The sequence below is a fragment of the Ursus arctos genome, unplaced genomic scaffold (genome assembly GCF_023065955.2).
Source record: "Ursus arctos isolate Adak ecotype North America unplaced genomic scaffold, UrsArc2.0 scaffold_5, whole genome shotgun sequence".
NCBI classification, from domain to species: Eukaryota; Metazoa; Chordata; class Mammalia; order Carnivora; family Ursidae; genus Ursus; species Ursus arctos.
The window spans coordinates 26508428-26529181 of record NW_026623067.1 but is presented as its reverse complement, the minus strand read 5'-3'; the positions used below and the strand labels follow the sequence as shown (position 1 = coordinate 26529181).

Genomic DNA, 20754 nt, shown 5'->3' with positions numbered 1-20754 from the left:
TGCTCCTTACTTACTGTTCCTTTACCGTGAAGGTGGCTGTGTGTTGTTGAATGCTTGCCAATAAGAGAAGCTATCTCTGCAAATAAGAACCATCTCAGGAAACCTCCCCATTTTAGGGAATCACCAGGATGCTGGCACAATCGCAGGTGAAATTTAATTTTGTATTCAAATTAACAAACCCATGAAGTTTGCTTGCGGAAACCAAGTGATTAGGCACACAGCTCATCCATAAATATGGATATTTTTCCATTCTAAATTCTGTTTTGTTTGGAATACAGTGACTGTTGAGACATCGTGAAGACTTGCCAAACATCTGGGCCTCTCTGACACTCCTGGAGTCCAAGAAGCAGTTCTCAAGTCTTTAAATTCCACCATAGGTTTGCAGCTTACTGTTCATATTATAAACAGCAAAATCTAGGGCACATAAGTTTACTGGTCTATTTTTCTTTTGGCAGAATTAAGATGTTCTGGTTTCAAGGAAATAGCATGCAACTTGCCAAATACTCCCTTCAACTCCTCATGAGAAATCTCTCTGCCTCTAAGAACGTTCTGCCTGTGCTGACCTTATTTACAAAGGTACAGAGTGAAAAAGTAAAATTACTACTTCAGAAACAAAGAGTGTTAAATTGTCAGGTGAAGAAAGTTGTACATTTAAGAAGGGAGGTGGGGAAACGCTGAAAGGAAAGCAGTGGAATAAACTGTCCTCAGACCTGTCCCTTGACTTTTCAGTTGCAGTTACAGTGGTACTAACTCTGGTTTCTACCCACATGCCACTTTTCAGTGGGTAAACTAGTATATTTAATAGTTACCCGATGCCTGCATTGGAACAAAGAATTATCAGAAGAGAGATGATGTTTATAAATATATCAGTTAGAAATATAGTTAATTCCTGTGCTGGTTATGTTACAAACAGGAAATTGGTTGGTGAATACTAAACCAGTGCTCCCAGAGGAGGTACAGGGTTAGATTCCAGTGAGCTTCTGGCCACAACATTTTTGTCAACTGATCAATACGTAGCCTTGTTTGGCGTATGTTTCTGTTTGAAGACACTGTATTTAATATATATATTTGATTCATTAATATCGAATTCATGGCCAACAGCGCCATATCTCAGGCCTGAACAAAGTTTATCTAACACAATATTTTCTCCATGAGGCACATTCACAGCCTTCTTATGCTTGGAAACACTACACAACACTTCGGCACTCTGACTGGGGACCATTCTAAATAGCAAAACCAACAAAAAGCACAAAAATGCAAAAAGCATGGCACTCAGCAGATCATGAAAGGATACCTGTTGACAGTGTGAGACGTGAAACAATAAGGCGGATCATTGTCTTATTCAGCCTCTGCTAGGAATGTGCACTTTGGGTGACTCAGATTTTTCACTGCTGTGTGCATGTCCTCGAATGTCTGTGAATGACCACAAAAGTGCTACAGATATTGATTTTGGGGTTACAAATAGGTTTTAGTGATAGGGAAATCTGCAAATAAGAAAGCCACAAATAAGGATTGACAAGTACAACTGTACTTGTTTTCTTATCCCTAACAGGAGTTTTAGGCCATAGCTATTTAAAAATTTTAAGAGCTTTTCCCCCTGAAATTTATAACATAAATATCACTTATTTCCTTTTGCTAGTTAACATTACTTTGTGTGATATATAATCAAAAAAAGAAAGAAAGCACAGGGTAATAGACTTAACCTTAGTAAATAATACTCCCAATTCAAGCAAAAAAGTTGTCTTGTTTAATACGTTTTTCAGATTTCAGGCATTTTAGCAATCTGAAAATATCTGATAGCTGTCTAATAACAAAGTTTAAAATAGTTTTTTAAAATTGAATTTCTTGTTGAGAATAGTTAATCTAAACTGCTTTTCATATCCATAAGTATATATTGCATTGTTGGACATTATGGAATAAAAATAATTCATCATCTGCGTCTACATATGAGAAATGTATATGAGAATTAGCCACAAAAAATAAAATAACAGCCCTTAAGGCTAGTGGCACTCACTCAGCATAACTATTCTGCATTATTTTTCAGTTTAAACAATAGCCAAGTTAATCAAAGACATCTGAAAAAAAAGCCACACTCATCTTCCATTTAGCTTAAAATTTGTATTGAATCCTTGATTTGTGTCATTAGGCATATAATAAGTTTGGCCAATCCCTAAGCCATTCGTGGCCAAGAGGGATAAGATGCACTGACTGCCTCAGCCTAAGTCAAGTGTTCTAACCCTTTTGTTCAATGATTCAGTCAGCCACACGCTGAGAGCAGTTCCTCTGAGGCAAAATCACAGCATTCCTGCTACCAGAAGGGGGAGTGGGATGGCCAACCCAACAAATGTCCATTCCATTCTAGGGATAGAGTAGTACGTGCTCTACTAGTGCCGTGGAAAATCCTAGAGAAGGAGGTTTGAATGGTCCAGACCACTGGGTCTTATCCTTTTTTAGTTCATAGGCCTCTTTAAAAGTTGATGAACCTTTCCTAATAAAAATACATATACACAGGATAATTTGCAGCGACGTCCATGTTTACAGAAACAAAACAGAAAACGTGATCTAGGTTCAACTGAAGTTTTTTACCATAAAAGCAAAACATTGGTATATTTGGCACTTCTTCAGCTTGTTCTTGTTCTAACAGCTTTTGCTTTTAAAATCTTGTTGACTTTTTGAAACTTTCTTAGAAAATTTCAGTGTGATTATCTTAAAACATCACAGACTATCCATAATCTGTTTCTTGATGATGCTTGTAATAAATGACGAGCCTAATTCTCTGAACCAGGAGGTTGGGGCCAAAAAGACCCTACTGAAGAAAAACTGCCTTTTGATGATCTGGGTCCCTATTTCAAAACAAGCTGGGAGTTGAGAAGGGGCCTTTCTTTTACATAACAGCTCACCTCTTCCTGTCATGTTAAAAAGCAGGTTTTATATAAGCATCAGTAATGGTGAGTCTATTTTGAGCTCATGCAAGAGAACCTATAGCTAGTAGCTCTTCGTAGAGTCTAGGGCTGAGAAGACTTTAAAATCTGCCAAAGATCCACAGCATTCTCAAAAGGCTTCTCCACTAGATGGTTAAAGAATACAAACAACCGGCACTAAAACTTGCTTGTTCCTTGGGTGGAGAATTAACCTGGGAAGCCTACTGCTGACACTTGCAACGAGAAAACAGGCAGACCATTAAAGAGTTGGTATAATCATCACCCGAAGTAAATAGAGATTTCTGCCTTTTTGATGGTGGGGCAATCACTATCTAACTTCATCTCAATGAGTTTATTCCTGTGGACTGATGAGGAAAAACAGGCAGGCAAAGCTCAGTGCCTCCATTTCAAAACAGACTTTAAGCTATTCTGGTGATGTCAGCCAGGCCAGAAAAGTGTTCCTGACACAGGAAGGACAAAGCCCTAAGACTATAAATCAGTGAAAAATAATCTTCCCTGATATCAGTTAGATAAAGCCACTAACAAAAAATGTAAGCATCTAAACGTAGTATATGTGTATGTATCTATGTATACACGCATGTAATTCATTTAGATGTATGTGGATGTATATGTGATATGTATATACATATATATAATGTATACACACATACATGTGTAACAAAGGTAAGTATCTAAATTTATTATATGTGTATATACAAATATGTATAAATAGCTTTATTTATGGTGAAAAATCAAAACAAAACAACTAAAAAATGCTGACAGCCCATTTACCATGAAACACTAGCTATTTATGAGATTCTATAGCAATGTTTTGCTTTGGAAATAAAACAGTATAATTAACCTGGTAAAAAACAAGCCCTTTAAAAATAAGTGTAATCTGTTTCTTGTGGTTTTTGTCAGGCTGCATGCCATTCCTTGAATTTAATGGCTTTATTTTTTCCTTCCTGTAGGATCCATGCCCACTTTGTGATGAAGCCAAGGATATACTGGAGCCTTACAAAAACAGGGTAACACAGGTTCCCCCCTCCACTCTCTGAAAGTAGAGCATTCCTAGCCAACCTTCATATGCCCAAGTGGAGTGAAGCAAAGAAGCAATTAACATTAGTTTACAGAGAAAAAATTTTCTATCATTCCTAGACCCAAAAAATAACCTCTCTCAGGCTCTTCTGACACTTTAGGACACCTCTTGTTGACAGATACATAGAATAAACCGAGATAAAGCACAGATGCTCACAGACACAGTTCATAGCTCTAGGGGCTTGGTGTTGAGATCCTGTGTGTAGGTTTTAGGGAAGGAGCTTGGCAGTGCCACTCTGGCTGCTCAGGGTAGGCACTGCCTCCAGCATGGCAAAACAAACACCAAACACTATCTTCACTTTTCACCTTTTTTCATAAAAGCAAAAGTCCTCAGATTTATTTCAATTAGCAAAACAGGTACTAATGGAGGTCTTTCGTAACAGCCAAGTGGTCAGATGCAAACTTTCGAAAAGCAGGAGAAAACTGCATTATACAGTGTGACTTTATGTATGTGAAATGGATAGCATACAAGGTATAGATTATCTGCCTGGATCTTTTCTTTGGGAAGAAATTCAATGATTTTTCATTTAAGTTTTCTTTCTATTCTTCAGAGAGAGATTTCAGTGCTAATTTCCACAAAACTCATTACCCCTAAGTGTTTTTCTCTGAGCAGAACTGGTTTTCTTACTCTGACTCTTAATATGAATCAAAACTAACTAGCAGGGGCGCTTGGGTGGCACAGTGGTTAAGCATCTGCCTTCAGCTCAGGGCGTGATCCCGGCGTTCTGGGATCGAGCCCCACATCAGGCTCCTCCGCTATGAGCCTGCTTCTTCCTCTCCCACTCCCCCTGCTTCTGTTCCCTCTCTCGCTGGCTGTCTCTATCTCTATCGAATAAATAAATAAAATCTTAAAAAAAAAAAAAAACAAACAAAACTAACTAGCAGGTGCAATGTTCACGCTTTCTTTAAACTTTTGTCCCCATTCCTTTTATCTTACTCTGTCATTTCCATGGAAGTGTTTTCCAGTAGCGAACCATGATGACTTTCCCATCCTTACATGCAAAGCACATCTGTCCTGATTCTCAGTTTCCCGGTTGGGACATATTTTATTTCACCAGGAATGAAGTAGTGACCCGACACTGAATATAATAGGTGTAACAGCAAAATAGCAAAACCGAGAGTTAAGGGATATAATGAAATCAATCAAGTTGTGAAAATCAGGGACATGAGTTCACTTGGGACCTCAGATAGGCAGACAACAGCAAAACCCCTCCGCATGAGAGCTAGTCTGGGCATCAGGTTGGCACTGTAACTGTTGTATCATTTCGTGCTCTCTAAAATACAGAGCTTTAGTCTGTCTCTGTTTCAGTTTATTTTACAGGAGGTGGACATCACACTTCCAGAAAACTCTGCGTGGTATGAAAGGTATAAATTTGACATCCCCGTCTTTCATTTGAATGGCCAGTTTCTGATGATGCATCGAGTAGACATCTCAAAACTTGAAAAGCAGCTCCAGAAACTTGAGCAGCAAGGTGCTGGAGGCCGGAGGACGCCTTCATGATCCTCCACCCACTCTCTCCAAATGGCGTCTTCCTAAAGACATGACCATGGCCTTTCCCGTCCCTACAGACGTTCTGAACTAGGTGGTGCCCAATAAATGGTGACATTACTCTTCTGACTGATGGAAGTATGGGAATAGTGTGGGAACTGTTTACCTGCTGGCATTTTATAAAATGAGAGGAGTGTATCAGCAGCAAGGGGATGATGGAGGATGGGAGAAATCCATTTGTTTTATTTATTTTTCCCTTTTGTATTAATATGGAAGCATTTTACATTCACTGGACAGTGTGGTTTATAGGAAGAAGGCTCTGCATCCCTGCTGCTGCCCTAAGGGCTTAACTTTTTAATGAAAGAATAAATGCTCTTCCACTCAGTAGATAAAGTGAAATGTGAATTGTTAATAACTGTGCACAGTCAATAAAGGGGTGTTTTAACAAATACATCTGCATGAAGCCTATTTCAGTGGGATTTAATAATACCTGTTTAAAATTAGAATTCATTTTAGGGGGGGAGAAGAGAATAATTATCCTAGTCAAAAAGGCTTCATTTGAGAAAAACAAAAGAAAGATTTAAACCTCCAAAATGTGTATAAGAATCTCAACATGCTTCACACGTAGCCAGTGAATTGATTCATAATATTTGAGGGCTGCCTCTGATAGTTATTCACTTGTCATCAATTGAGTTAATTCAAATTGTAAAACAGTATCAGGGTTTTAATATCTTGGAGAAAATTCACTTCTGAACATAACTGGACAGATATGTCATCTAAAGACAATATTCTTCACCATTTTATGTAAAGTGTTAAAAATATAGTTGCACACCCTTATTTATATTTAGTTAAGTTCGACCAGTATAGCAATGGATTCATTTAAACACAAAATTGCCTTTTCCTTTTAAAATCACATCACTGTAATTTTATCTATAATGAAATTCTTTTGTGAACTATTTTAATGAATTTGGATATTGTGAGTTACTTGGCTAGATTTTAATTTGAGCAGTATGATTTAGTCTTAGAAATTATAGAATATTAGAGCTGGCTAACTTTATACATTGTGTAGTCCTATGCCCTCATTTTATACAGGATGAGAAATCTGAGAGTTTCAGGGACTTAGTCTAAGGTAATACAGTCAGTCAGTCAGCTGTCAGACCAGGTTTTGCCCCCTACCCTGAATTTCCAGTACTACCTGGGCTCACGGTACGGATATTATTGTGTTATCTCACATACAACATCTTCAACCATTCTGGACTCAACACAGATTTGGGAGCAACTTAAAAAGCATTCCAAAGTGACAAGGGGGGGGGCCTTATAATCAAATAGCAGTGTTTATAATTTACAAATTTCTGGAACACATCTTACTTGATATTACTGAGCCTTGTGGCAGGCAGTATTCTAAGACGACCCTAATGAACCCTTGCCCTTGTCTAACTCCTCTGAGTGTGGGTGAAACTCATTGAATATGATGAAATATCACTGCTGTAATTATGATACATCAAATGGCAAAAGCAAGATTATACTGGTTGAGCCTGATCTAATCAGGTGAGCCCTCTAAAAGTAGAGCTCTCTCTGGCTGGTTGCAGAAGAAATCAGAGAGATGTGATCCAGCCAGCCTGAAGGAAGCAAACATCAATGTGGTAAACTTCCTAGTGGGGCCACATGGCAAGAAACTGGGTGGCTGCTTGGAACTGAGAGCAGTTATTGGCCAGCAGCTGGCAGGAACATGGGGACGTCAGTCCTACAGCTTCAAGAAACGAATTCTGTCAACAATCATTGAGCCTAGAAGAGGAACCTAAGTCCAGTATGAGAACCAGAGTCCAGAATAACATTGATTTCAGCTGAGTGAAACTCCGATCAGAGCATCCAGCCACACTATGCCTATATTTCTGATCTAAAGAAACTGCAATAATAAATGTGTGCTGTTTCAAGCTGCTCAATTTGTGGTAAATTGTTACACAGCAATAGAGATCTAATAGAAGTCCCTATGACACTGAAACACAATGCCAGGTGGTGGGAGTACAAGACTGAATGGGTCCATGTCTTAGACCACCACTGTCTTTTGGGGAGCAAGGACAGTAAGTTAATAAAGCACTACAACATAGTGCAGTGATGGCTGGAACTGAGATATATATAAAACAGCACAGCGGCCAGATGAGGAAAGTAGCAAAAAGTCTTCAGAGAAAATTAAACTTAATCTAGGTTTTGATGGTTTAATAGAAGCAATAGAGCAGGGCTGAGAAGGAGGAGGAGGTTCCATCCTAAAGGAACAGCATATGGAAGATAAGAGTATGCAGGGCTTGGCATATTTAGAAAACAGCGTGGTTCTGTGTGGCCGGAGTGAAGGGGAAGGGAGTAAAGGAGATGCAACCAAGTAGATTGGGATGCACACTGAAGAACCTCAGGTAATGGGATTTTCCCTGCTTGTAACCACGCCCTCCTTTCCTTCCTGCCCTCCTCCAGAGTAAGCCCTCTGGCTCCTGGTTCTTCAGCGGCATCTCTCTACCCCGCCTGCCTTGGTCCTTGTAGTCTTCAAGCATGCTAAGTCCAGCAGCACTCTCCAGTAACCCTGCAGGACATTCGTATCTTCAAGATAACTGGGGAGAAGGGGCCACAGAGAAGATGGCCCACTTGTGTGGCTGGGCATCCTGTGTTCCTCCCTGCTCCAGGCACCCTGAGAGCTGTGTGCTCCCCCCGACCCCCATGTCCTAGGGTTGTTGATCCTTCTCCTGGGCCACCAGTTGGAAAAATTCCAAGAGTTTCAGAGTCTGTTGAGCTAAGATACAATCCATGGGCTGGCCTGACAGCCTGGAAGTTTTTGGAGCACTTCCTGCCTGAGTATAAGCACATGGTTATAGGTGTACAGGAAGTGCAGAGGCTTCATCCAAACAACAGATTTCTGACATTAGAATTTCAAACAAGTAAACAAAAACCCATTGATCCTTATAGGGGGTTAAAGTGTTGGCTGGACCCAGCCTGGACCTAGTTAAAGGAGTTACTAGATCACATAAAGACTGTTGGAGACCAAGGAGACAAGATACTTGAAGGATTTTTTTTTTAAAGAAAGATGTGCTCTCACTCTTCACCAAAGTAAAAGATTGTCAAGTAATGTCAAGAGAAATGGACATAAGTGGGGCTCATCAGAAAGCTTGATGTGTGTCCCAAGGTAGAAGAACACAACGGCCTAACTCCCTGCTGGCAAGTCACGTGAGAGATGAGCTAGCAAGCCACTCCTGCTGCAGAGTGAAGGAGAGCTGCTGTTGCTCTGAGTTTGTCCAGAAGAATGTGCGTGGATGTTTCTTCATAGATCAAGTGTTGGCCAAACATGAGAGAGAGGGCTGGCCAGGGGAGCCTCGGGAGAGAAGCAGAGGTAGAATCCTGGGCTCCTATGTGCTGAGGATGTGAGCTGCTGCTCATGTGGAGAGCGCGTCTGCCTAAATCAAGGGAACTGCAGGCGAGACACCTCCCAAGAACCCCTGAAAAGCCTCTGTGAAATGTCTGCTTTAAATGGTTACCAGGCCCGGAGAGCTGGAGATCATCTTACAACTTCAGCACTTGCTGACAACACTCCTGCCCCTGACCACTTCTTTTGCCTTCCCCCATCCCAAACCTAGAAGAACCAGAGCTTCTAGGAGCAAGGGAAGAAGGGCTTTCCCCTTCCACAGCGTCCCACTGGCACGTGGCTTCACAGTGCACTACAGGTAAGACAACTTTAAAGCAAGTTCTAAGTTTTGATTCTGACATAGGAACAGACACACAAAACCCAGTGTGAAGTGACCATGGGCCCCTCTGTTGTCTGACGATGCTCGAAAGAATCCTGACACTTCTTACTGTTTTTCATTTTTATCCTGAACAGAGTAAGAAATTCCCCATTGAACACATCTTACAGGGAGAGCAGGAGACATAAATAAAGATGCTCTCTGATTGTACTCCATAGCCAGAGTATTGATTATATGGGCTGAATGGTGTTTTTTGCCTATAAATCTTCAATCAATTCACATTGGAGAGAGGAATGTGGTCATGTGACTAAGAATCCTGGAGACCTACAGCAGTATCTCTCTCCCAACAGCTGAAAAATAGAAAGGCAGATATCTAGAAACGTGGCATCTGAAAGGTGCTTTCATTTTCCCACTGTTAAGTATCAGACAATGTATAGTCACTTATTATAGTCATCTTCATACTTTCCCTTTTGTGAAATTATGTTTGCAGGTTATCAGTTTGTTTTTTCATAAAGACTAATTTTGACACAAGAAGTTCATCATAATATTCACCCACTCCCAAAGGAAATAGTAACATAAACTTCTCTTTTTTTCCCTAAGCTAATGCTTTAAAATGGAGTGGAATAAACACTGAGTTGGGGACTGCATGTTGCTGCTCTTGGTTACAGTGCTGCTTTCTTCCAGATGTCTCATATAACATTAAAAGAGCTTACTGGAAAACATATCACTTAGGCCAATTTATTGCAGGAAGCAAGGGCTCACTCAGACTAGGGCTGTTCTGTTTGTTTATAATAAGGCAGCAACTCATGGAAATGTGACAATGGGAATCCTGGGCAGGCCTCAGGAAGTACCCTTAGAGAGCCACAGAAACGGAGCCAGCACCCCTTTTGCAGTACCTCGGCCTCTTTCTTTCCTTCTTCCCTCCTGACTCACCAGTTCCCCTAGTTACAGTATCTGCTTTCTCGTAACTGCAACTTGCTCATGCCCATCATTTCCGCTGATCCTTCTGTTCAGCAAGACAGTGGTCTGAATCTCTCAGCCCTGCTGTTCTGAAATACCAAAAGAGGGATTGTACTCACGTTATATTTTACAGCCAGCCACCCAAGTTGTGGTAGCTGATCGGAACAACAGAAGCCACCCTTGGGTCAGGTGCCCATCCTGGACCCAGTCAGGTCTGGGAGCCAAGATCAGATGGTATGCAAATCAGTCATTGCCCACTCAGCAGAGACCAAAGGCATGGCTGGCAATGGTCAGTAGCTGAGGTACACATGCAGAAAGTTTAAGAGCATGTCACTCCATCATATTCAAGAGAAATCGAGAGGAATGGTTTGGTAAGTTGATTTATATCCTACTCATGGAGTGATGAGGATTTGAACCAGGGGAATGGGAGTTAGACAGAAAGAGATATCAGGACATGTTTGGCAGACAGGTTGACAAAACTTCAGGACTGACTGGAGGGCTGTGGAGGTGGGGGGAGGGTGAGTAGAAGGAAGCACAGAGTCTGGGATGACTGCTAGTCCTCTTGCTGGGGGTACTGGGTAAATCCTGGTACTTACTATCCCCTGACACAGAGTACAAAAGGAGGGGGAGATTAGTTTTCAGTTGTCCTTGGTGGATGGGAAAGATGGGACGTGGTGAATTTGCGATGCTTGTGGGATATCCAGGTAAAGATTAAAGCTGGAAGTTCAAATCAGAGGTCTGGGCTGGAGGTGCAGATTTGAGAGTCCCCAGAATATGGCTGAAACTGCATCCATCTGGCACTGGCAGAAAAAAGTGGGCTAGGACTAAGTCCTGAAAAATACCAAATTTGACCACACGGACAGAGGAAAAGCCAGTAAAGGAGAACGAGAATAAGAGGTGATAGGATGAGGAGTGGGGAAAGGTCATGCAATTAGTATTCTTTGCTTCCTTTGATTATATAATAGCTACCAGGGACTATTCTAAGCAGTGAGGATAGAGCAGCAGATAGACAGTCCAGGGTCCTTCTCACAGGCTTGCATTCTAGAGGGAGAGAGAAACAATAAAGTTATTACAGTGGAAAACAGCCATATCTTGAAAGTCAGAAAAGTTTTTCCCAGAATAGCTAACAGTATCTAATACCAAAAGAGCTAGGATGAGGAATTAAAAGATGACACTGGATTTGAAAATTAGGATAGGTCCTAATCCCAAGGATATGTGAATGTTACCTTATATAAATGGGACTTTGCAGATCCATTAAGTTAAGGATCCTGAGATGGGGAAATTATCCTCAATTATCCAGGTGGGTCCTAAATGTAACCACAAGTGTCCTTGACAGGGAGACAGAGGGACTACAGGAGAGGAAGCATATGATAGGACAAAGGAAGCAAGAGGCTGGAGTGATACAAGAAAGGGGTCATGAGCTAAGGAATGCAGGTGGCCTCTAGAAGCTAGAAAAGGCAAAGAAACAGTTTCTCCCCTAAAGCCATCAGAAGGAAGATACCGTGCCGACATCTTGACTATAGCCCAGTGAAAGTGATTTAGGACTTCAGGCCTATGGAACTGTAAAAGAATAAACTTGTGTTGTTTTACACCACCAAGTTTGTCTTAATTTGTTACAGCAGCAATAAGAAACTAGTACAAATGGTAACTCAACTGTATTGAGAACAATTTTGGTGGGGGAAGGAAGAAGATACAGCCTGAAAGAAAACTGCAGTCTGATGATGAGTGGAAGGTTCAGAAAAGATTGCAGAGTATCTATCTTTCAGGAAGTTTTCAAACATATCTTGTTTAAAAAAGACAACTAAGAGAACAAAAAGCATCAGAGAGAAGAGCTGAAGACCTGAATAACCAATTAGCTCAATACCCCAAAATGACAAGCCATGTCGGGAAGTACCATAACCTTCAGCCTACTTTAGAAGAGCTAAGCATTCGGGCGGCAGAGTTCAGGGGTTTCCAGAGTGACTGACACTGGAGAGTAAACCACGGCAACCCATCCTCATCCACAGACGCATGTATCAGACCCAGGTCTCTTGTTCACCACGGAGACCAGAATACTTTGACAATGTGACCCAAAATCTTGCACCTGGCACAGATCTTATATCTCTCTATTAACACCGAAATCCATGACGAACATTGAGGCACGGCCAACAGAGAATGGTCTCATCTGGCTGGTCTTTCATTTAGGTACTGATGGTCAGCATTTTACCTCCCTTCTCAGGTTCAGAAAGGATGAGTACTGAAGCCAAAGTACTTTGGAATTATAAAGGCTAGAAGGACACAAATCTTCAGGAAAAGAGGAAAACATTAAAATCATACAAAAGATGGAGAAGAAAAGCTCATAGAAGCAGTGCCAGCCAGTAGATTTGACACAATAAGAAGAATCCAGCCACAAACCCACACTGAGTGTCAAAGCCATCTTTCCCTCATGCCAGAATGTTATATTTGAACTATTCCTGATGGAAAGCTTTCACCCTTAGAAACAAGGTAGGCCTAAGATTAATTGAAAGTTTTCTTAGTAATTCAGAAACACCAAGAAATAGAGAGGATTCAAGTTAAAGGCAAGTTCAGTCTATGGCTGCATTGTGCTACTCACAATTCAACAATGCAACCCAATTCCCCTGAGAAACCCTGATGGGCTTTACTGCAGCACTGCATTGCACAGAAGACCCCAGCAATGATCCCAGGTCCTCCTGACAAGGTCAACCCATGCCCTGCCCACTAAGGGAGGAAAGAGAGAGAAAAAACATAGAAACCACTTCCCTCAAAACTGGGTTTAAATGTATAAGTGCATCACGGGACTAAGTTAAACTATCAGCTGAGAAACTCCCTTGTTTCTCGACCAGGCAAGGGAGGCAATGTCATATGTTCTTTGTTAGGAATGTAATGCTAAAAAGTAAAAATGGGCATCTATTCATGACCTAGTAAAAAGAGGTGTTAGAAGTTGGAAAGGAACTGCCAAAGGAGCTAAGTTTCAGAATTTAACTCCACCTCCCTCTATGTTCTCTTTGTAAAGTTAGCCTCAAAGTAAGGCCAGCATCACTCTTTTAAGGTCGGAGGAGATTAAGACATTCAGAAACCAGATTGTGGGATTTATTCCCATTGTGATTGCTGACTTCTAGTATCAGACTTTTGTTCTGCATGACAGCTCCCATCTTGCAAACTAGCAAGATTCTTGAATTTGGCAAGGATCCTACTCTGTGAAGCATTTTCAAGTTGGAGTTTTTAGCAATGTCACATTTCTCTAAGCCAGTAATAAAGAAAAGGTTGAGAGGGCAAAGGAAACCACGGAGTTCTCACCTAACAGCATAAAACAACCTCCCAGCTGGCAGGTACAGGCCAACACGTCCAGGGTGATCACAGTCTTGAGTAACCAAAGGTTTTTTGTTTTTTTTTTTTTTAAATCTCTTTACCTTACCAAGTAAGTGCAATAGCTAAAACGTAATTAGCTATTTCCCCCTTTCACTTGATTCACTTAAAGTGGTATTTTCTATTTGTATATGTGTGACTACATAAAAAACACAATATTGCATTTCTTGATATGTTTTATAACCTCTACACAAAGTGAGACCAAAGAATGCCTTCAAGAGAAATAAAGGACACTACTGTCATTCTACATAAATTTTCCAGGAGTAAGCAAGAGTGGAACAGATAATTACAAATACTGAGAAAGAAGCATCACTTTGCCAATGGCGCAGAGTCTACAATTATGTGCAATTCCCTACTTAGACTTTTTAGTTATGCTGAACATTGAAAAAAAAAAAAAAAGAAATGATTGGAAGGAGCAAAGAGAAAGGGGGAACTTGAAACACTGAAAGCAAGGAGTTCATTGAAATGGAGATGTTGCCTCACCCTAAGAGTTTGTAGTCCCACTGGCACCCCATTGTCATTTTTTTTAAAAGCATCGATTTGGGATCCTTATAATCTTCCTTATTGTTTTGAAGTCAAGAATGGTTTCTTCTGCTCACAAAACATTATCACTGATTCACTGATATTTTTTTAATGTTCTGACTGGTTTTGCATATCTGGAAAAGATACATCTTCAACTGGTGGAAATAAATCTTTTTCTTCTCTGCCAAATCCATAATATGATCCTTTTCTATCACTGACAGCACCATCAGATAAGTAGACGTGCCCTGCTTGATTAGAAGTGTGCTGAGATTTTTAGTAGGAATGTAGTTAGAGACCCAGATTAAGACATGTTCAGCACACCCTACAAATTCTTTTCGGTTCTGTCCTAGAGGTGTCCCCTCAAGTCCCAGCTTGACTGTGGGACCCATTCAGGGCTGACATCCTCCCAAATTGGGTGTCCCAGGGAAGGGAGAGAGGAGAACTTTAAGATGGGTGGCAGCAAGTGATGTTTAGACAAGACTAGATGGGTAGAGGGTGTTGGTCTCTTCAGATCCCTAGGGTCTTTTCCAAGCCCTCACACTAGAGATGAGTTTACACCAAAATAAGCTGGGGAGGGGGAGGCAAATCTGAAAGTGAGCAAACCATAGTATCACTCAAAGGCATCAGAAAATAAAGTTTGAGATTCTGCAACAGCACAGCCTTTTTTTCTTACTCCCTTTCATCATTTGTCAGTAAAATGTAGAACAGGAGAAGGGGAGTAACAGTGACACTACCTAGAGTTGTATGGTATTTTCTATTTTTCCTCAACTTCTATTTTTTAAACTCTGTGTTTTATTTTATTCTTTCAGCAATCTGTGATATAAATAGAGCAAGTATTATTATCCTTATTTTTGAGATGAGAACAGTGAAGCCCAGAAAGGGGAAGTGACCTCCATCAGGTCATGCAGTGAGTCAAAGACAGTCCAAGGAATAATACCCAGTTCTGCTCTCATTTAATCCAGAACATTCACCCTACTGGCTTTAAACATCCCTTTCCTCCTTCCTTCTCTGGTGGTGGTTCTCTTTTGAAAATGATCCCTCGCCAACTGTGGAGTGAAGATGGATCCATGTTCAGAGGTGCGGAGAACTGTTGTTTAAAGGCCCCCCAAGGGGCCTGTTTCCATTGCTTACCTGCAAAGCCAATGTTTGAACCTGTGATGGAAGTCCCTTAGAGGCGTCTGCTGGGATTCCTCCCACCCGAGACTGCTGTAATTAGCTCTGCTAACAACTGTGATTGAACGGGGCTTGTTGTAGTCATTGTTCACTGACAGACACAGATAAGAGCCACATCTCAGCAAGTGGTGTTCTAAATGGTGTTTCCTGCTTGGTTAAACTCATGTATGGCACTTGTCAGGGATGCTATTCCCAAAACCTGCTAGCAGCAGGCAGTGTCATTGCCAACGCCTTCCAGAGCCCATGAAGATTCCCAGGGAATGCAGTGCCATGCAGTGGGAGAGACTGTTTCTATTTGACCTTGCCCAAGATCTGGCTGCCCCTCCTTCCTATGGAAAACATAGGTGTGGCCTGGCATGATTAAGGGAAAAGGCAGTCTTTGTCTTCCTGATCCTGAAGACTCCCACATTTTCTGATCTCTCCTATAAGAACACTTTTAAGTGAAAGTTATAACATGCAGCCTATGCTTTTCTGAGACTGTGCTCTTATTAGAAGCAAAACAAAATGCTGCTTATGAACACCTGCCGGTGAGGACCAAGCCAAGAGGCAGCGTGGGCGTTGGATGAGAGGTGTTGCCCTGGCAGTAAATCCAAGTTGCTCACACCAAAGGAAGTGTTTCTAGGGAAGCTATCTGAGCAAGAGATAAATACTTAGTCATTCAGAGTAGGCCATAAATGAGTGCTGCTTCTCCAGCAACGGAAGGTCTGATTCCACAGAGCTTAAAAGATGGTTGGATAGCATTTCTTTCTTCAATCCATCCTTTTATTCACAATATACATCCCTTTGTTAAGAAATAAGAGTCTCTGTAATCAAACTCTTGTTGGCAAGTTGTTAGAGAACTACAATTTGTGTGGGTGGTGTTATTTTAACCATAGTTTTTGCATTATGATTCTAAATAACTTAATAAAAAAGGAACCAGGCCCTTGTATGTTCTAAAATACTGTGCTGTATATATGCTGTGCCTTCTTACCTACTCCCCAGAGCCACCAAGTTTTAAGATTTGACCTCTTAAGCATTTCGTCTCATCTGTCTCCTCGTTTCAGTGTTCAACACTCTTGGCACAGTCGAGGGCTTCATCAACTCTTGCCAACGTGTTGCACAAGCCCAGCCTCCTCAATGGTCTTCCCTGCTCACTGGCCTCCCAACCCCATCTCCCATCCACTTCATCACCACCTCCAATATCCTTCCAAATCACGGGCCTGATCAGACCACTCACCAACCCATCATGGCTCTCCACTGCCTACAAAAATAGAAGACCAAATCACAGAATTCAGCATGGTAGTAAAAGCCCTGACTCTAGTCCCCATGTACTGTACCATGCATATTTCCTAAATCCCATCAATTCCAGATTAACTGCCCTTGCATGAAAGCATCATCACTTTGACTGTATCTCTGAGCCTTCCCTCCTCACAAAATCACCCTTTTTGTCTCAACTCAACTGCCATGTCCTCCAGGAAATTTTCCACCTTTTCTTCCAATCCAAATGAATCAATCACTCTCTCCTCCAAGTTCGTACAGCACTAGATATATGTATATGTATATATATGCTTTACTAAGATACAGTTCACATACCACACAATCTACCTAAAGTGTAAAATTTAACGGGGTTTTTTTAGTTACAGAGTTGTGTATCCATCACAATTTTAGAACATTTAAAGAAATTTTTTTTAGATTTTATTTGAGAAAGAGCACGCATGTGGGGGGGAAGGGAGAGAAAGAGAGAGCATGAGTGGGGGGAGGGCAGAGGGAGAGGGAGAAGTAGGCTCCCTGCTGAGCAGGGAGCCTGACATGAGGCCGGGATCATGACTTGAGCCGAAGGCAGACGCTTAAATACCTAAGCTATCCAGGTGCCCCACAATTTTAGAACATTTTAATCACCCCAAAAAGAAGCCCAGTACCCATTAAGAGTCCCTCCCCACCTCGCCCTTCCCCAGCCCTAAGCAATCATAATCTACTTTCTATCTCTATAGATTTGCCTATTAAGGCCATTTCATATAACTGGAATCACACAAAATGTGGTTCTTGGGGACTGGCTTTTTTCATTTACATATTTTTTTCAGAGCTCATCCATGTTTTAGCATGTATCAGTACTTCATTTCTTTTATTATTGAGTAAGAGTCTGATGTTTGGATATATTTATTCATTTTTCAATTAATGACATTTGGGTTGTTTCAACTTTTTAGCAATTATGAATAATGCCTCACATATACTTTGATTATCATTCAATATGTATGGCTTACTATTATAGGGTTTTTGTTTGTTTGGCCTGTGTCTGTTTTATCACTTGTTGATAAACTCGTATGGACAAAGAACATTATTCCACTCTGTAATTTCCACATGGCAAGTATTCAATAAATGTATGACGGATGGGTGAATGGGCAGGTATTAGAGGTTTTTACTGTTGATTGTTATACAAGGTACTCCAAATAAAAATAGAGTAGAATCAGTAACAAGCCAAGAAAAGACACAATAAATTTACCTAGTATATTATAACAAACCTGGGTGGTTCTTAAATAAACTTTAATCTCGGCCCTAGTTCCTGGAATTCCATACATGGATATCCAGTTGAGTCTTTCAGGGAGGCAGTTCATTTGCTAATAATAGTTGTGAACTAGGTAGACAGAAGCCGGGAAGACGCTAGACTTTTTCTCCTGAATTGACTCCATGGTGTCTTGTTGCTCTTGGCTTGTCTGAGGTTATTATTATAGTCTAGGATAGTGGTTCTCCACCCTGGCTGAGCATCAGAATCCCCTGTGGAGCTTTTACAAGATACAAATTATCTGGGTCCCGCCTCCCAGATTATGATTCTAAAGCTTGGGTAGGGGCCCAGGTGCTCACATGTTCTCAAAACTATAAAGCCATTTCTGATGCACAGCCAGGTTCAAGAATTCCTACATCAAAAGTTGCCCTGAGGTTAAAAAGAATTAATCGTATAGAGCGTGTATGAGCACTTTACTCCTAGAGAGTATTTTACTCATCCTGGGATCACGCCCATTAATCCTACCTAATGTTTATAAGGCACTTTTTATTTGGAAAGAGCTTTACAGTCATCTTTTATTAGCTAGGCTTGCATGCTGGGTGACCTTGTACAAATCACATAATCCCTTTGTGTCTTAAATTTCCTCAAATGTAAACTGTTGGCGGTAATACTGACCCACTCTCAAGGGGTATTGTGGAGACGAATGGGGGACTTTAAGGCATTCAGCAAACATAAAAATGTTACATTCATGCTTATTAGACAGGTATGAAGTCCTAGTCACAGCCTTTCAAAATGAAAGAAATACAAAAATACACTTGAGCCTTTCCTGCAACCTTCATCATCTCAAAGATCCTTTCCCGACACCACATCATGGCAATGCTCCCTTTCCAGCAAGACTAATAAACTGACATAATCTATAGTCACAAAGAGAGACAGAGCTAATCATGGCAGCAAATATGTAAAACATCCCTGAAATAAACTTTGTTAACCTTCTCATTTATCATTCATAATGCAATTTAGAGATTATATCTAAAAAATACCCTCTTCTGAAAAAAATTCTTAGAAAATATTTGTGCATGTTCACACAAGACTTGAAGCTGATGCTATATACTCACTGTTGATGTGAAGCCTGAAGGCACTTTCTAGTTTGCTGGTTGTTTTTTATACGGCTATATTTAGCCTCTTCTCATCTCTCCCACGTGGCTGAAAGAATATATGGTCAAAATGAGACTTTGAGACCTAGCTCAGGTTGGAGGTGGGTGAGATTGCGAGGCATAGTAAGTTTCCAAACTTGGAACCAAAGACAGGTCTTGTAAGGATAGTGACCCACAACTAAGGGCTCATTTGCAATGTATTTTCAGCTTCTTGGAAAAGGGAATCAGAAAACAGATACGGTTTTTCCTTTTTCCATTCGAAAGGGCCACAAAACTTTCAAGGGCCAGGTCCAATTATATATTCCAATTCATTTTCAAATGAATGGTTTCTGTGCTTCTGAATGGGAATTAGTGCCCTCATCCCCACCACAGCTATGGTGTGGTGAACTATGAACTAAACAAGCATGACCTTTCTGGGGGCACTTGACCTTGACTATGCTCTCTTCTCTTTGCACTCCATAGAGGTTTGGTTGTATTCTCAAGGGCAGCTGTCTGCTTTAGTTAAGCTTAGGACCTGCTAACAATTAAATTCTATTAAACAAATCTTTATTGAATATTTACGTCTGTGGATAGTACACTGTAGTGCTTACTGTGGAGGCTACAAAAAGTTCCTTGGGTTCTTTTTGAGTTCTAACTCAATGACCTTGAGTCCTTTAGACAGGACAACACCAACAACCCCCCCAGAAAGACTCCCAAGGTAGTCAGTTGACATGATGGTTTTCAGAGGAATCCTAGATTGGCCTTCAGCAGACACCAAGATGAAATGTCATTAACTACTCACACAGTATTTTGCTACCTGCAATATCCTGTCAGACGTTGTTCAGAATTCAGAAATTCCTGTGAAAAGAGCCTCAGTGCAGGGAGTCTCACTGGTTGGGAAAGTCATCTATTATGCATAGTTATTGTTTTTAAAATAAGGTTAATTCTAGCATGTTTCTACATCAATCATCTTTCAGAGTTTCAGCATTTTTGCTGAACATCTTAAGGGGAGAAAGAACCACACAGGCTTCATTTCAATAGTTAGGAGAAATTAATGCTAATACATGCCTTCAATGGGATTCACTTTGGTATCCTGAACACTTTCTTCCATCAATATGGAAAATCCCCAGAAGTATGTACTGTGGATTTTTTCTCTGTAAAGAGATGCAAATGGTTACAATAAGTTGTATGATTTCCTCTGAGTCTTTCGAAGTCCTGTTTTCTCTGTATCTCAAGGTAAGCATCCCTGCTTTGCAGATCTAGAAGCCAAGAAAACATGGATTAGTTTCCTCACTTTCCTCAGTGAAACACAGACCACCTTGTCTCAGACCACTGCTCTCCTTGAAAGCACAGGAAAAACTTATGGCATTTTAAGACAGAGGAGAAATCAGATACAATTTTCTGGTCCAGTGCTTGTTTTAATGATCCTCACATGTTTACTTTCTTTCAACTTCTTTAAGAAATAAACAAACAAACAAAAAACATGGAAAAATATTCAACTATTTACTTGTGAATCTCTATGACTCAGATGATAAAATACAATCTGGGCAAAGCCAAACAAGGCCCAGAGGGTTGAGAGACAAGGAGAATGCTACACATTCGATTTCGGATTTTGAAATGCCCCGTTTCAGTGGTTTCCCGTTTGTCTTCATGTAGAGGGTCAACACTGGCCTCTCATTTGTAGCAGGTCTTTTGCTCTAGAGGAAGCCTTCTCTGGCTGATCACGGACAGGAATTTTCCAAAGAAACTCTTCCACAAAACCAGATTAATGAAAAGCACCCTATTTAACAAATGTGGAAACTTGCAGTTTCACTTTTTACGTCACCTAAGTACACACCCACCTCCTGAGAGCATCTCTTTATTTCTTTTTGGGAAGATTTAAATAAGGAAT

At 40.8% G+C, this 20754-nt stretch overlaps 2 protein-coding genes across 2 annotated transcripts in view; one reads left to right on the top strand and one right to left on the bottom strand.

Moving 5' to 3' along the window:
* MEGF10 (multiple EGF like domains 10) overlaps nt 1–20754 on the bottom strand; it is a 343436-nt gene that overhangs the window by 316620 nt on the left and 6062 nt on the right. Inside the window, exons 2-3 of the mRNA XM_048221243.2 lie at nt 19932–20017; nt 18846–18933 (exon numbers count right to left, since the gene is read on the bottom strand). The gene's annotated coding sequence lies outside the window, so the exon portion shown is untranslated. The remainder of the gene's footprint in view (nt 1–18845; nt 18934–19931; nt 20018–20754) is intronic.
* On the top strand, nt 463–5957 carry CUNH5orf63 (chromosome unknown C5orf63 homolog). Its single transcript, XM_026507871.4, has 3 exons — nt 463–576; nt 3893–3949; nt 5329–5957. The coding sequence occupies exons 1-3, from the start codon at nt 463–465 to the stop codon at nt 5518–5520; spliced, it is 363 nt and encodes a 120-aa protein (XP_026363656.2). The 3' UTR covers nt 5521–5957.